The 18,567-nt window shown below is 36.6% G+C and overlaps 1 protein-coding gene and 1 long non-coding RNA gene across 3 annotated transcripts in view; one reads left to right on the forward strand and one right to left on the reverse strand.

Moving 5' to 3' along the window:
• Positions 1–353: 353 nt before the first annotated feature.
• LOC123543290 (uncharacterized) lies at positions 354–8,890 on the reverse strand. Its single transcript, XR_006684931.2, has 4 exons — positions 8,808–8,890; positions 4,698–4,836; positions 3,937–4,025; positions 354–3,053 (listed from the first exon to the last, which is right to left on the reverse strand). It is a non-coding gene; the product is annotated as an uncharacterized LOC123543290 (long non-coding RNA).
• A 25-nt stretch (positions 8,891–8,915) lies between these two features.
• LOC123547135 (hemicentin-1-like) overlaps positions 8,916–18,567 on the forward strand; it is a 41,194-nt gene continuing 31,542 nt past the window's right edge. The window contains exon 1 of one of the 2 annotated variants that reach the window (XM_053549663.1): positions 8,916–9,122. In XM_053549663.1, coding sequence (XP_053405638.1) covers positions 9,059–9,122 — 64 coding nt within the window. In that variant the 5' untranslated portion in view covers positions 8,916–9,058. The remainder of the gene's footprint in view (positions 9,123–18,567) is intronic. The other variant, XM_053549662.1, reaches the window with a different exon arrangement.

Here is an 18,567-nt window from a genome sequence, read left to right on the forward strand (position 1 = left end):
TTTTCACAACGTTGGACAAACGTTGTTTTTTGGTTGATAATGAAAGGTGCGTTGACGTCTTTTTTTGCCAACTTGGAAAGACGTCTTTTTCACAACGTTTGAAAGACGTAGTTTTTTCTTTGATTGTGAAAGGTGTTTTGATGTCTTTTGCAGTGTTGGAACGACATATTTTTCACAACTTTGGAAAGATGTCCTTTTTACATTTGAATGACATCTTTTCTCAATGTTGTTTCATCTAAAAGCACAAAAAAACCATCAGTCTATGGTTTTAAACAAAAGTGTACTGAATAATAGAATAGTCACAAGACGTATCTTAACATACTGGGTCTAGAAAGAAAACATACTAAATATGATTCAACTGAAATGTTTTTATTAAAAAGTACATATACCATTCAATCAAAAATAAATTTTGTTGATGCATGTAATCTGTAAAAAGAGCTGTTCAGGGACAGCAACAGTCAATCGACTATTCAATAGCTTTTTAACAAAATATTTCATCAATGAATACAACGATAAACACTAGTGGAAATGGGCAACCATTTTGCTTGAATGTAATAAAGTGTCATAGCATATAAAAACAAGAGCTGTCATAGAAGCAGCATGTTTAACTATTTCAAAACTTGATACTAAGTGAAGAAACATTATCTTGAATTCTAGAATAAAACTGCTGTTATTGTCACTTTTTGGGGGTGTTTTAACAGGAGAGAAAACGTGTGTTAACAGAGAGATTCTCGCGCTCACATGCTGTTGTAACACTTTTTTTATTTATGCGCGTTCCGTGGCAAAGTGTAAACGTATTACGGCCCCAAAACGAATAATTCAAAAGGAAATGACGTGAAAGTGACAAAAAAAACTTTACCGCGCATTTCATGGGAATTTAATGAAGTTGAGGGACAATATATTCATTTACTTGGTTTTGCGTTTTATGCCAGAATAGCGTTAGCGCATGTTATTTTTGTGTTATAACATCTACAGAATTCCTCGGGAATCATTGGTACCGGGCTTTGGTACCAACCAATCCCTTGGGATTCTGGAGATGTTGTAGCACGAAAAACATGCGTTATCCCTACACAATTACTTTATGTTTGAACAAAATGCATTGAATAATAGCCATAAATGAGTGAAACTGCCTAAAATTCCTTTAAATAATTCAAAAAATACTGGTTCGATACCACACTTCGGTTTGTGAAATCTGATCTTAGATGCTGACAGAAAACAAGTCGGATAGCTTTGCATATAATTTGTACAGTCTAGCTAAAATCTTAAAGTTACTCACCCACAGTTTGGGTGACATTTTTCAACATCTTCCTTTCAAAAAGTTTAGCAGAGAATGTGTATTTGACACAGAAATGTGATTTAAAACGGTTGAGAATAAAATTTGGATATTGGTAAAAATGCAACAGGAATGTAAATTTTCTGCAATATTTTAAATTTAGTATACTACATTCTGCACAAGATTTATTGTTATTTAATGGAATATCTTGCTTAACCATTCCAATAAGTTTGACTGAACCAATTCCCAACTCCAAAAAAGACCATAATTTATCCAAACTCATTGACAGAGTTATCTGCTCTTGCCTACAGATGGAAATCATGATAGTAAGTTAGTAAGTGTTCAAAGTTTCAAAGCCATATGTCAAATAGTTTTGACAAACACTACTTGTACGCAAACTGAACCAACTTCTAAGTACAAAAAGGCCATAATTCAGCCAAAATAGTTGACAGAGTTATGAACACTTAATTACAGATGGCGATCATATAATAAACAAGTGTTCAAAGTTTCAAAATAGAAAAAAGTGGAAACTTCAAAGCCACACATCAAACAGTTTTCACAAAACATGGACTGGTAAGAAATTGTACCAATTTCCAAGTCCAAAAAGAGTCATAATTTAGCCAAAATACTTGTAAGAGTTATGTACTCTTACCTACAGATACAGACTATGGTATAATAATAATCAAGTGATAAAAGTTTCAAAGTCATATGTCAAACAGTTTACACAAAATATGACCTAGTAGGAAATAAAAGGTACCCTAATTCAGCAAAAGTCCTTGATGGAGTTATGTGCCCTTGCCTAAAAGTGGATATGGTGATGATAACAAGTGTTGAAAGTTTCAAACCTTTATCCCCAAAGGTTTTGCCAAAATGTAAACTGGTACCAAAAACTTAACCAAGGTGTGACGCAAAGCTGATGCCTTATCGAGTAGGATAGCTATTCTTATAGTTCAAATAGTAAAGTTATAAAGGTCCAATTGCGGCATCTTTTATGCAGTTTCCGAAAATGATTTTAATAAAAAATCTTGCAAAAAAGTTCTATGTAGAACAATCTGAACAAAATACATTTTTTTTTCATATATAACTTTCAGCCAGGTCATTTAATATTGATTTATGTGACAAATTATTTTAATTATTCTTAAAATCACTACAAATGGACAGTCTGCCCATCACTTAGCTTGAAACAACATTAACCTTAACCGACAAATTCTTGAATTTGCCTTGTGAACAAGTAATCTAATCCATTCACCACAAAAATATTAAGAATAAATAAAGTAAAGTTTAAGTGTAATGGACTGGCAAAACAATGAACAAACAACTGCAAATTTTTGAAAAACAATTCATTGTGTATAAAACTTTTTTTCTTGAGATACTATTTGAAATTTCTTCACCTTGTAGAATTTTAAATTATCTGAAAAAAAATTCCAATAACACTGTGCATCCAGAAAATGAATTGGATACAAGTTCTTCAATTTTGTCTACAACAAAAAATCAAACTTAACTTGCACTGTTTTCACACATTTCATGTACATCACTTTTCAGCTGCATTTAGAATTTACTGAAAGATTCATTTTGTAAGTAGAACTGTTTTGCATTTAACACATTTTAAATTGAAATGTTTGTGTTTTAGAGCAGATTATACAGTATGTAAGTCATGACTTCTGCCATTTCACTATTTCAGATTTCCTTTTGAACTGGATTTCTATCTGACAGTGCATATATCAGTCACAGGCACTTCTCCCACTCCTAGCTCCCCTTCCTGGTCCTATATCTACGCAGGCTGAAAATATACATTTTAACACACATGTAAACTTAAACGTTTTGTTAAAAACTAGAAGATGATCACACATATTAGAATTATGTATAAAGTTAAATGTATGGTAAGGAAATATTAGTAAGTAGTATTATCAAAACAATATTCACTCCTCTGGTGTATCTAGACTATTGCTATTTCTATTTTATGACAAATAACAAGTTTCATAACAGACACACATGTGTCAAGATGTTTAACTACAATACTGACTAAAGACACTGAATATCAAAACAAATAGTTGCAGGCTTTACTTTTTTATCCTGCAGTTACACAAGTACTAGGCTAGAGGTTGCATTTCTCCTTACATCAAAAGAATAAATTTATTAAGCAACAGACAGTCGTTATAAAAATCACATAAATTGGAGACAGGCAACCTAATATTTTATAAAAAATCCGTCGAATAATGAGGAAACATTACAAAGTACCTGCCGCGTATGTGGTACCAAAGTTACATGTACGTGCGTTGGCTTTTCGACTAGTTAGGTACATAGTACCAAGAAAACAATGCATTGGCTGTTTCATCCTTGTAAGTATTTTCTCAGAAAAAAAAAGCAAAGTAATCATCACATATAACACTGACTGACTGTTTTTATTAGATTGTAACTGAAGGTGACGGTGTATCATTTTTAATGCATGACATACTAATTTCTTTACTTTATCACAAAGTTTATACGGTAATACAGTGGGTGGGATAGCGCCGATATCGTGAATTCGTTTCGGACATACTGAGTTTTCAAAATTTCTGGAGCCCTGAATACATTGGACGGGTTCATTCAAATGCTAGAATTTCTATTCTTACTAACAGCATTCTCACGTAAGTATGATCAAATATCATTTCTTAAATATTTACCCTTCAAGATCGAAAACAATGTTGTCCTTTCTTTCCCAGTTTGCTTTTCCTCTGATGTTAACATGGTCATTATTTTCATTGTCATCAACCTGTGAAACAGAATGAATTTGGTGATAAAAAGTTAATAAAAAAGGTACAATTTGAATCTATATCACTAAAAATTAAATCAATAAGACAAGTATGCCAAGGAGCAGAATGTTGAGCCCGCCAGCTGTCAAGTGGACCTTGGACCTAGGGACCTGGTTCTTGCGCATGACACTCCGTCTCATAATGGTGAACATTCATGCCAAGTTACATCAAAATCCCACCATGCATGAAGAAGAACTGCTCCGGACAAACTTCAGTATGACCGTAGGCCTCTTAACTGTGACCTTGACCTTTGAGACAGGAACATGGGGTTTACGCATGACACACCTTCTCACTTAGGTAAACATTCATGCCAAATATAAACAAGATTGGTTCATGCATAAGTTATGGTCCGGACAAAATCAGACAGACACAAGCACATACATCAAAAGTGGCGACTATATCGAGCTCACCGCAAGTGGGCTCAACAAAAACTTGACACTAGACAAATACAACTCTTGCATAATCATTATTTTTCATTCTCTTAAAGTATTCTTCTAAATTTTAAAACATGCACAAAAATGCTTGTGAAACGCGATTCAGATGAGTTTCAGTTAAGTTCACGCATATTTTATTCAACAGGAAGTAAAAAACAGGTAATATCTGTATGGAAACTTTATTCCAATATTACTTACTTATCAAACACCATGATATCCTTGTACAGCTAGAAATTGTGCCACTGGCCCATGAGTAAGTGTTGTATACAAGCAGAAGATAAAGATTCTATTCACAGTCCCTCAGAGATGTTCTTCTAACAGCAGACAACATGGAAACCTGTCAACAGCAAAAAATTTCAAATCATGATGCCTGTCCTTGCAACATTTTTTTTTCATTTTCTAAGCAATTTGAAATATTTGGAGTGTCGAAAGCTTAGCAAATATATAATACATTGTCATATGTGACAGCTATCAATGTAGCAGATGTGACACCCTGGTTCTCTGGAGTAACTGAGCATATGATATAGTTCTTTAGATAATGCACTAACTTCTGGCTGCCATTTACTTTACCCTTCCCCCTGTAATTTAGGTGCCAATTTAGGCAAGTGTACCTACAGTATATTGATCTGCCATGTTGGTTTTAGTGTTTGTTGCCAGACTTGAATTTTGGGTGTATTATGTTTGCCATGTTGTAATAAAACTACAGTAAAAGTTTAGTGCTGTTTCATTTTGCTGGAAGGAAAATACCACCTGTGGTTGAATTTAGGTTGTAAATTTTCAGCATGACTTCCTACTGATGGCTTTCAAAATCATCCTGCCTGGGATTCGATTAGTTAACTTGAAACTTAAATGGTATGCTTTTATAGCACTTATCCTAATAGAAAGTGTTAGACAATAAACCAAAGATTTGGACTTGCATTTGTACAAAACTGCACAGAAAACTTGTTAAGCGGTTGAAAACTGGTTGTGCCGGGATATGACAGTATAAGTTATAGCTATAACTTCAACAGTTTTAAAAACGTCATGACAAAAAATAACTGCTGTAAAAACTAACAACATACCTACAGGTGGAGAAGCCATGATTTGACATATAATCTGCACAGGGCGCTTTTTATATACTTCCACGAGTTTTGAAAACTCCGATCTGGAACAACTGATACGGGGACTGGAAACTGGCATTTATCTTATCTGATGCTGTCGATTAAGAAAAGTGTCAGCTTTCTGTTATTTTCCATTTTTTTATTCAAATCCAACAAAAATCGGCCCTTTGATAAAGGTTTGAAGTTACGTGGTAAAATATTTCTTCAGGGAAGTGAGCTCGAGTTAATTCATAATAATTAAGCATATCACCACATGCAGTCGCATGCTGTTTTTGCTTCAGAATCCCTTTAGATCAATCTCTGATCATCTAATTATCGCCACTTAACATGTGACTGGTAAACCCTTTGAACAATAAGTGTTATAGCTCCATGATTAACATGAGGTAATATGCTAATTACGCGCTAATTGATAGTGGCGAAAACAAAATATCGATCGCTAACGACTGGTCGATATTTACAGGTATGGACGACAGCATAATACAGATAAATGTATTGATTTATACGGAGTGTCTACTCCCCGTATTAGACCTTCCTGCTCCGATCAACAACATGAACGAGTTCAAAAAGGCACTTGAGCTAGACCTGATTTGAATGGTCAATTTCGAACACATGTCGGAAATTATGGGACGGAACTCTTTCAAGTTAATCTTACTAACCTCACGACATGACGAATAACGCTAAACGACAAAAATGCAATAAAGTATTCACGCAATGAATTTTTTTTTGCAGCTTGAAATATTTTTAAAGTTTCAGTAGATCTAATGACGTTGTTCCAACGTTTTTACAACGTCGGAATAGCGATGTCGGATTTTGGTCGCTGTAAAGCCGTTGGAACAACGTCGGGATAGCGACGTCGGACTTTGGTCGGTGTAAAGTCGTTGGAACAACGTCGGATTCTGGTCACCGACGTCGCGACCCCAAAACAACTATAAAAAGACGTCTTTGCGACGTCGTGTGTTTGCTGGGACAGACCTTGTCTGTCCTTATTCTGGTAGCTTTAGTACCTCCTGTCGTCTTAGGTTTCATTTGTGACGACGACGCTGAACATGGCTTTGGAGTTTCCGGTGACCTTACCAGCGTATCATCGAGGTCATCACTGCTGCTAGATGAGAACATCTTTCTGATGGCAGCTGGAGTCAAATCAGACATGCTCCTTTCACCAGAGGTGATAGGCCTGGGTACATTTGGCGGAAATGTAGGGGAAGTTTTCATAATCTGTTGACAGGATGTACGGGTTTGAACTCGACCCAATGGCATGTCCAGTTCCGGTCCCAGTAGCTGCCTGCTGCTCCTCATTATCGCTTAATAATGCATCTGATTCGGGATCAGTCGAATCTGCATTTGTAACGGCAGTGTGCAGCTGCCAGTCTTCGAACGACGTACACGACCTGTCGTCCACACCTACCCATGAATCAAATAGTGGGGTTGTGTACATGTACATAGGTGGTTCTTTTAGCGTATACACACTTCTGACTAAATCAAAACAGGCACGATAAACATTTCCCTTTACTTCTGAATGCCGCATGACTTCAGCCATGTGGCCCTCCCACTGCGTGGCTGATGTTCCTGCCATTCTCCTAAAATGGCCTTTTGCGTGTTTCCACGCCCACTCTATTCGGTTTGTTACCGCATTAATAACTTCATCTGCTACTTGTGGAGTACGGTGAAGCGCTCGTATCCCAATTAGTTCAGTTGGCAGTAGGCACTCCACCCATCCGAGAATATGCGGCTTCCAGGTTCAACGTGCCTTTGTATCAAGGGGACAAGTGTTGCTTGGCTCCTATCGGTGACTGGATACACAATCAAGGTGTTTGTGGCTCTTTCAACCATCCCGAAAACGCACACACGAAGTCCTTTGTGAAGATTCCCACGGTTGTATTTGACTTTACGTCCAATAAAAATTCGTCAATCATTATTTCTCCAGATATGACTTTGATCTTGATGTTACGCTGGAAATATTCTTTAGATAGCTCTATCATGAAACAACCCCAGTCCACGGCTGTGCTCTTGTAATGAATTCCTACAAATTTTGAGCACTGCATAAGTGTGCACCGCTCTAAGTAGGACTTTACGAATACCATCACGTCAGGAACGGTAATTTTACATTTATCAAAAAATGAATTGGTGCGTACTGTCATTTCATGATTCCGATTGCAATCATGCCTCCAGAAGGTTTGTTTGGCCTGGCAGTCAGTTTCATTTGCCCGCCACATGGTGCTCGCACCCTCCTACCACGTCGTCCTGCCGCATTCTGTGCCTCTTTAGTGCACGTTAATGTCTCTGGCATCCAGTTTGTCACTACATTGTCCTTTTGCCCAAATAAATGGCAAAAGTTCCATGGGTTTTCAAAGTCCTCAAAAGTAATATCTTCCACATTATCAATCCTCAAGCGAAAGTTGCCCGCTAAGTTCCGATCCATTTTGCCTCGTGTCTACTTGACAAATGAAAAGGTCTGGCTATGCAAAATAAGAGCCATATGTACAAGTACTTCAACATAAACCGCGTGAATTTCATGCTATTTTGTACATGGGCTCATTAAGGGATGTATTTTGGACTTTTAATACCTCATTTTACTGTACATTATGCATGTTAATAAAGGATAAAATACAATACATTACCTTGCGTAAAACCCAATATTATATACGTATATTGAATCTATGCATTTCCTTTACGGAATGAATTTCACGTATTTGTAATAAGTGACAGATTAATATAAATCGTCGTCCTATATATAATCCGGTCTACAGCCCTTGGTAAATATCTTTTGCAGTATAATATTGCGATTCATTCCGTAAAATGCAACTTTATAAGACAGTTTCCCCAAAAGATTGCCTAGCCCCATTTTCTAATGCATGATATCCCCCAAATAAACCCTTTAGAAACTTCCCTCTAGTGGCATTTATTAATGTTTAGAAAACATCGTCGCCCTATAAATAATCCGGTCTACAGCCCTGGAAAGATATTAATGCAATTTATTCCGTAAAACGCCAGATTTTACGTATAAATAATGTTGAACTTTAATCTATATTTTACGGAATGAAGGTTTTGTACTTGTAAATAGATGACAGATAAAATGGATGAATCGTCGCACTATATATGTAATCCGGTTTGCTGCCCTGGGCTTTAAATCGGATTATATATAGATAGACCCAACAGATTTTCTTTACGGAATGAATGTCATGTAGTTATAACAGAAAAAAATACTCACTGTTTCAATACCCTCCAATATCCCCACAAAAATACATAAATTAAATTTCCATATTTAGCAAAGTTAGACACATGTTAGATTTGTACATGTAGACATGCGCAGTGAATTAGCACGCCACTTTATGGAACGTAGAGAGTAAACACGGGCACCAGTCTACGAAAGTAGCCATTTTATATGGATTATTAAAAGTTGTATTTGCCAATTTGGGAACATAATTATCTTCCCCGGGGGAATTAAACCGGATATTACCGATGACGAAATTATTGAGATTGTGTGTATGTGCGGTCTTTATTGTGGCTTCTGTGTATGGCCAAAGTAAGTTGAAAAGTTGTATATTGTCTGCATTTTACAGCTAATAAATATTGCCTTTGCAAAACAATGGAAATTGAAACTGAAATTGTTGTCGTTGCCGGTGTAACATTAAATATTGACCCCGTGGAATATTGACCCCCTGGGTCCTTTTTCAACGGATGACTGGTCAATTTTCAACGTTGAAAATTGACCCCGCCCGTTATTTAATGATCCGTCCACGCGTGAAAATTTGATCCTCGTTGAAAACTGATCAACTATTATAGCCAGGTCATATTTCAACGTTGAAAACTGGTTCCCAATAATCTTACGCAATTTGCATATTAACATACATTCTCATCCATCAGAGGTTCGTCAAAATCCCGAGACAAACCTCTGATTTATTTCCATCGTTTACTTGGTGAGCATGCGCACTCGTAATTACTATCGGGAGTGGTTTCAGCCAATCATTGTTCGCCATTATTTGGAACTCCGAATTGAAACTTCAAAAAATATGTAAACAAGATACTTGCTTACGATGGATAAAGGCTGTATTCCATGATTGCGATAAATAAAGATTTATTACTGTAATTCGACGTTAAGAGATTTACATCAAGAAATAATAATATTCGTCGTAAATGGACATCGTATTCCCTCGATAATATGGAAAGGACGCGGTCACGCTTTTCACGGACGATTTTGATTGGTTCGCTACGATTTGTCGCGGAACGACGCTGATTGGCTGAAACGTTTTACCTGTAAAGTAACCAAACCATAAATATCGGCGAAATGTGCCAGAGGTTCATCCGGGGAACCACGGTAGACCTCTGGTATGCGAGAATGATTAACATACAGATCAAAGATTAACATTTCTGTATTTTTTCAGGACTATAGGTAATAAACGTTTAGTTATACAAACGAGCGCGCCACAAGCTGATAATACGTCTAGTTATTTGCCAGTTCACCAGCCATAACTCGTACCAGGATGATTTTGAACTGTACGCCAGATATGAGCAGCATAGCTACGAACCAAGCAAAAATGCTGCGAATGTAGGGTAGGTGAGGGAAGGGATCTCCATCTCCCGGCGGATTGGGGTTTTGGGGCCTCCCCTTGAAAATGTTGAAAAATGTTCGGCAAGAGATGCGTTCTCTTGCTATATTCCAGCAGACATATATTTTGTTTGTCACAGTTGTACTACACATTACAAAGATAATCATTTAAATTCATAGTTTATCACACCGCGCATGCTTACTGGCAGGGATCGTGACTCTGTCTAAAACTGCAACTGGAGCAGCCCCGGATACTTGGAGGAATATAACCATTTTTCGTATAGAGTCCTGTGTAACTTTACCCTGGAAGGTGTGTGCTCGATCGCTGTGGCACGATACTTGGCCCGTACTAGTATTCATTAATAATTTTATCTAAGATTTTAAAATGTTTAATATCTATTTCGCAGATTTTTCCTTGAATTACTTCGATATAACGATAAATAACAAAATGAATTATGCCAGACTTAATATGTTGAAAAGTCAGAGTTATGTGAATTGCTCTATACAATACACTCCAGGGCAAAACAACTTTAAATCAACAGTAACAGTAGATATATAGTTATGTTTCAAAATATTTGCGTCACTGATCACTGTGTCATTCTATGATATATTTTATTTTGTAACTGCCAAGACCCACGCAGGCATATTGTGTATCGCCAAATGGACCTAACAATGTGTCTGGTAACTGCATCTAAACTCCTGCTACACACGTGAACAAATCGCATAACCGTGCGCAAAGCTGTTATTATCATTATTTATTATTTAATATCCCCTACAATGTAAAGATTGCATACTTATCACGCAATGAATGGAACGATAACGTACATCTTCGTCAATGTTTAATTTAATGCATAACTTCTCCAGGTTTTTGATAAATGTATCTACCCACGCATTGCAAATATTTTAAGTTTTCTCACGCGAAACGTAATTTTTTTCTAGTTATTGTAAACAACATCTAATATTTACAAACGCAAATTCAAACTGCGTAAATTGCTAAATGGTATTTCCGGTATCTAGATTTGGATATAGATTGATAGATTTAATTGCAACCATAAAAAATCTTCAATATCACGCCAAGAGTGTTATATTTAACGTAACTTATCGGCTTGTTGCTGCTCTCTGGAATTTTCCGTTTTGCCCAAATTGAGTACATCGTGGTTTAATGGACATACATAGTAATATGTTGGTATGTTTGTAAAAACGAGCACTCGGTTGTTGCCGTAGAAACTTGCATGCACAATAGATTTGTTGGGTATAACGACGCACCGACACAAATTTAGGTCATATGGGAACTTTCTAGCTTTGATGGTGGAGGAAGACCCCAGGTGCCCCAGCTAGGTAGAACCACCGACCTTCCGTAAGCCAGCTGGATGGCTTCCTCACATGATATGCACAATAGAATCTCTTTTGTGACAGAGTATCGCAAAATGATTCCCCTATCTACGTAAAACATCCAGTTAGTAATCATGTATATTAAATCTAAATCATTGTCTAGACTTTTTGTACTAGTAATAAATATTTATACTTTGTTTAGCTAAACATGCATTTTGTCTTATTTATACCTGTTGCATAGTACTGTTAATTGCATGTTTACGTAAACTAAATGTAAACGTAGTAATTGTTCATATCCACATGTAAAATTCGGATCTATAGTGCACATTTGAAATATAGGTTGTGCCTTGTATCCGCTCGTATCTTTGTATGTTCGAAACCCCGCACGAGGTGTCTATTTTTTAATACGAGTAAGCCATCAAGCTGGCTTTGTGAACAGTTCATGGCTGTATTCAAGTACCAGTTCATGGCTAAAGTTATGTCCAAATGAGGCACCCGTGATCTTCCTCCCAACATTAAACACTGTTAAAAGTGAGACACAAACACGAACTTAAAATATTGCAAATTTACTTTAACTGATCATCTTATATTAAATTTTCTAAACATTTCAGGGTTTACCTGCATATTTTCCATGGCATTAATACACTTGCTTCACTTGCATTGTTCGAAGGTTTCTACTAAACTTTGACACCTGGGCGTTTTGCTTCTTATGAGACATTTCTATGCGTATTTTTTTAACCAAGGGATGCCCAATATACACATATCCGTTCGTTTTGACTCGCTGTCAGTTTGTATACTTATGCGTGCGTGTGTGCGTTTCTAGAAATTGTAGAAATTAGTGTATTTTGATATAATTATCTGCTAATACAATACATACGTTTGAAAATATATGGATAAGTGAAAAGGCTACATTTAACACACGTAATCGCAATTTTCATATGTCATATTCTTTTAGTTTTTAGTTCATGACATATTTAACGATTCGGCTCCATAAATGTCTACATGTAGGATGCCTCTAGATTCAGCTGAATACTCAGTCTCATTTTACTTGCCTTTAGCATGTTATGCTTTGGTTAATACTAATTTATTTTAGGGCGATTGTGAAGCAAGTTCTACAATTTATATTAATCACTCTCGACACCTCATTCGTAATGAAATCCATCGCCACGAGGCTATGAGAGAAGAGAAGCCAGTTTCCTTTTTTATGCTGAGCGTCAAGCAAGGGAGCTACTGGTACCATTTTCTACGTCTTTGGTATGACGCGGCCGGGGATCGAACCAACGACCTCCCGCACTCGAAGTGGACGCTCTATCACTAGGCTATCGAGGCGGTTCTATGCTTTAACATTTTGTTTTGATATTGAGACATTTCTGGCGTTACCCATCTCCCGCGCGACTTGAACGGCACGACATGTGAAGTTTTGAACCCAAGGCACCACGATAATACTACCTTAATATGTTCACCAGCGTAAAGTTAGCAGTAAAGCAGTAACAGCAGTATTACTGCTACTACTGCTGGAAGTTATTATTATTATTATTATACCAGATTTATATAGCGCCCTTTTCATGATCAATTTCACGTTCAAAGGCGCTTTACGTAGATCAAATGCAGCCACACAGGGCGCATAATTCATCCTCTACTAGTACAGACACAGAAGGATCTGACCAGAGGGATAGAGTGAGACACAGCCCCCACGACAGAGAGATCAGAAATCAGATACAGGCTTGTCCGGCTAATTTAGCCTAGCTCGTTCCGAATAGACAGCCTGGTTCTTTAACGTGCCCAGTGTATAGCACTGATACGCGCAAGGATTACCTGGGTTCCTGATCAGTACACCTCTAGTTGGGTGCGAAACACTGAAAAGCGTTTCTGAAAATTCCCGACCTCAGGATTGGAAGTTATAGCAGTAGCAGCAGTATTACTGGTATTACTGTTGCAAAGTTATAGCAGTAACAACAGTATTACTGTTGGCAGTTTTAGCAACAACACTAATATTACTGATGCTACTATTGGAAGTTATAGCAGTAACAACAGTAGTTGGAAGTTGCACTAAATACAATTTGAAATCAATTTTATCAATTTATGCATTATTGGCCATCGAAAAATTGTCAAAGCTGTTCCTTTTGCAAATGTACAATTTTTGTCTTTTTATGTCTCAGGAAACGGGCTTCAAGCCCTCTTGCTGCTGTAATTGACAACTTTTATGTAGGCTTTAGGATGCATTTCACGATATCGATATATTGATGGTATGTTTGTTCAAAAAGTACTTCATATTAAATTACCGGCGGCTGTTCAGGATAACAATGGCATCCTATTTTTTTTTAAATAATGTCTGAAGTGGGCTTAAATCTTTATTACTGCTGTGATTCACAGCGTCCAGTGGGATTTTGAGATGAAATAAAACATGTAGATATATTGTTGGTGTGTATGTAAAAATAATAGTACATATAACATAGCCGACGGATATTCAGGATGCCGACGGCATACGTCCAAAGAAGGCCTCATCGCGAAATTAAAACATGTTTTCATACTCAGTTAATGCTTTATTCTGCACCGAAACGATGCCCTTAAGCCAATATTTGGTCATCTCAGGTCATTGTTGGGGTCTTTATAAGATAAGAAGTGAAATTAGTTTCAGTACTTTATGCATAATGTTTCGACAAAGAATAGTGAAATGTCCGGAAAATCTGAATTTAAAGCATTTTATAGGCGTACGGAAATGGGCTTGAATCCTTGTTACTCTGTTATTCTCAGCGTCCAAGAGGACTTGAGGATGAATCAAACCAGGTGGAAATATTGCTGGTATGTATGTCCAAATAAAAGTATGTATTTCATTGCCGACGGATATTCATTATACCGACAGCATACGTCCAAAGAATTCCACATCACGAAATTGGAACATGCTTTGCTGTTCAGTTTCTGCTGTTTTCTGCGCCGAAACGATGCCCTTAAGACAATATTTGGTCATCTTAAGACATCATTAGAGCCTTTATCAGGTATAAAATGATTTTCGTTTTAGCAATTTATGCATAATGTGCCGACGTCAAACAGTGAAATGTGTTGAAAATCGTAATTTAAAGCATTTATCCGGTGTCCAAAAATGGGCTCGAATCCTTATTACTGCTATAAATCACAGCACCAAGGTGGACTAGAGGATAAATAAATACATGTGGGTATATTGCTGTTATGTATGTCCAAATGATAGTATATATTTCATTGCCGTCAGTGTTTCAGGATGCCGACGGCAAACGTCCAAAGAAGACCTCATCACGAAATCAAAACACGTTTTGGTGCTCAGTTACTGCTGTATTCTGCGTCGAACGAAGCAAGCTCTTAAACCAATATTTTGACAACTTAGGTCATCGTTGAGACTTTCATAATAAATGAAATTAATTTAGTTCTAGCAATCTATGAAATATGCGCAGAGGAAGAGCATTGAAATGTATTGAAAATCTTGATTTTAAGCAATTTTTAGGTGTCCGAAAATGGGCTCGAATCTTTGTTACTGCTGTAATTCACAGCGTCTAGGAGAACTTGAGGATGAATCAAACTATGTGGATATATTGCTGGTATGTATGTCCAAATAAAAGTACATATTGCATTGCCGGCAGATGTTCAGGATGCCGACGGCATACGTCGAAAAAATGCCTCATCACAAAATTGAAACATAGTTTGGTGCTTAGATTCTGCTGTATTTGCGCCGAAACGGCACGATTCAGTCTCCTAATGTCATTGATGAAGTCTATATTATATACAAAATAAATTAGTTTTATCAGTTTATGCTTTATAATACTGCGAAGAACGGCAAAATCTGTTGAAAATCATAATTTTAAGCATTTTTAGACGTCCAAAAATGGGCTCGAATCCTTGTTTCTGCTGTAATTCACAGCGTTCTGAAGGACTTGAGGATACATAAAACTACGTGGATATATTGCTTGTGCATATGTTTAAATGATAGTATATACAACATTGCCGGCGGATTTGAAGAATGCCGACGGCATACGTCCAAGAAGACCTCATCTGTAAGCTCGAACATGTTTTGGTGGTCAGTTATTGCTGTATTCTGCGTCAAAATGATGCCCTAAAACCATTACTTGGTCATCTATGTTCATTGTTGAGGCCTTTATGAGATATAAAATGAATTTAGTTTTAGCAATTTATGCAATATCTGCCGACGAAGAACAATGAAATTTGTTGAAAATCGCAATTTCAAGCATTTTGCAGGTGTCCGAAAATGGGCTCGAATCCTTTATACTGCTGTAATTCACAGCGTCTAAAGGACTTGTGGATGAATAAAACTATGTGGATATATTGCTGTCATCGTTGAGGTTTTTATAAGATATAAAATGAATTTAGTTTCAGCAATTTATGCAATATGTGCCGACGAAGAACAATAAAATGTGTTGATTATCGTAATTTCAAACATTTTTCAGTTGTCCAAAAATGGGCTCGAATCCTTGTTACTGCTGTAATTCACAGCGTCCAGGAGGACTTGAGGATGAATCAAACTATGTGGATATATCGCTTATATGTATGTCCAAAAAAGTACACATTGCATTGCCGGCGGATTTTCATTGCTCCGACGGCATACGTCCAAAGAATACGTCATCATGAAAATGGAACGCGTTTTGTTTCTCAGTTACTGCTGTTTTCTGTGCCGAAGCGTTGCTCTTGAGCCAATATTTGGTCATTTTAGGTCATTGTTGGGGTCTTTATAACATATGCAATGAAATTAGGTTCAGTGCTTTCTGCATACTGTTTCGACAAAGACCCGTGAAATGTGCGAAAAATCTCAGATTTAAGCATTTTCCAGGTGTACGGGAATGGGTTTGAATTCTTGTTACTACTGTTATTCTCAGCGTCCAGGAGCACTTGAGAATGAATCAAACTATGTGGATATATTGCTGGTATGTATGTCCAAATAATAGTATATATTACATTGCCGGCGGATTTTCGGGATACCGACGGCATACGTCGAAAACACACCTCTTCGCAAAATTGAAACATATTTTGTTGCTTAGATACTGCTGTATTCTGCGCCGAAAAGGTGTACATGAGCCACAATTTGGTCTCCTTAAATCATTGATGAAGTCTCTATTATATACAGAATACAATTAGTTTTATCGGTTTATGCTTTATATTCCTGCGAAGAACGGTAAATCTCTTGATAATCGTAATTTTAAGCCTTTTTCAGGTGTCAAAATGGGTTCGAATCCTTGTTACTGCTGTAATTCACAGCGTTCTGAAGGACTTGAGGATAAATAAAACCATGTGGATATATTGCTTGTGCATATGTCCAAATAAAATACTTACCACATTTCCGAAGTATTTTAAGAATGCCGAAAAAGACCTTATCTCGAAATCGGAACATGTTTTGATGGTCAGTTACTGCTGTATTCTACGCCGAATTGATACCCTGAAACCAATATTTGGCCATTCTAGGTCATTGAAGAGGCCTTTATGAGATTTAAAATGAATTTAGTTTTAGCATTTTTAAAAATGCATCATATGCCGACAAAGAACAATGAAATGTATTGAAAATCTTGATTTTAAGCAATTTTAGGTGTCCGTCCGAAAATGGGCACGAATCCTCGTTACTGCTGTAATTCATAGCGTCCATGAGGACTTGAGGATGAATCAAACTATGTGGATATATTGCTGGTATATATGTCCAAATAAAAGTACATATTGCATTGCCGGCGGATTTTTCAGGATGCCGACGAGATACGTCGAAAAAACGTCTCATAAAAATTGGAACATATTGTGATGCTTAGATACTGCTGTATTCTGCGCCGAAACAATGCACATGAGCCACGATTTGGTCTCCTCAGGTCATTGATGAAGTCTTTATTATAAACAAAATAAGATTAGTTACAGCAGTTTGTGCTTTATATTCCGGTGAAAAACGGATAAATGGCTAAAATTCGTAATTTAAAACATTTTCAGCTGTCTGCAAATGAGCTCGAATCCTTGTTATTGCTGTAATTCTCAGCGTCCTGGGGGACTGGAGAATAAATAAAACCACGTGGATATAGTGCTTGTACTTATGTTCAAATAATAATACATTTCACATTGCCGACGGATCTGAAGAATGCCGACATCATACATCCAAAGAAGACTTTATGTCTAATCTGGAACATGTTTTGGTGCTCAGTTACTTCTGTATTCTGCCCCAAAACGAGGCCCTCGAACCAATATTTAGTCATCTTATTTTTGAAGTCTTTATGAGATATAAAATGAATTTAGTTTTAACAATTTATGCTTTATGTGCCGACGAAGAACGATGAAAGTGTTGAAAATCGTAATTTTAAGCATTTTCAGGTGCCCGAAATGAGCTCGAATCGTTGTAACTGCTGTAATTCACAACTTCAACGAAGAAATAAGAATAATCAAGAAACAAGATCCTACTTTTCTTTATTTTTATTTAGCTCTGAAATGTTCTTCAAGAATCTGTAAAGCAAAGACATTTTAAACGTGTCCTGTTGTGTACTTCCAATTTTGATCAATTTCATGTAAATATAAAACATGTCAACAATACGACACGCACATTTGTCTTCTTTTTTCATGCATTTTAAAGCAATAGAATTTAATTAGTTGATTAATTCGGATGTTTAAGCCACACCCGAGTTAGAACAAAATGGAACCGGAAAACTACGGCATGGAACGGATTTTACTGTTTTCCGCCGTTCTGTCCGATTAAATATAAATTGAAGTATGACTGATGCTTAAATTTCATCTATGTATTGTAATCAATATGATTGACTGATACAAATATTATATTCTTATACGCAAACACACTTTCTAAAAATGATGTATTGAACAAGAATGCCTTTATAAAAAATATCGTACTAGACCACCGGTCTAGAGGTCCGGTTACCGATATACTTGTATGTACTATATTATCAATGTAGAAGATTATTGCCAGGGAAAGATATAATTTGTTGTGGCTCTTGCTCGGACATATATTGAATATTAAATTATAAAATAATTTTGGCGATTTCCATAAGTTACCGTTACTTACTTTAGCAGTACAACGAATTCAGCATTTTATGAGTACAAAACAGTCTAAGTATTAAAGTAGAAGCATAAG

The sequence above is a fragment of the Mercenaria mercenaria genome, chromosome 8, assembly GCF_021730395.1.
Source record: "Mercenaria mercenaria strain notata chromosome 8, MADL_Memer_1, whole genome shotgun sequence".
In the NCBI taxonomy this organism is placed as follows: domain Eukaryota; kingdom Metazoa; phylum Mollusca; class Bivalvia; order Venerida; family Veneridae; genus Mercenaria; species Mercenaria mercenaria.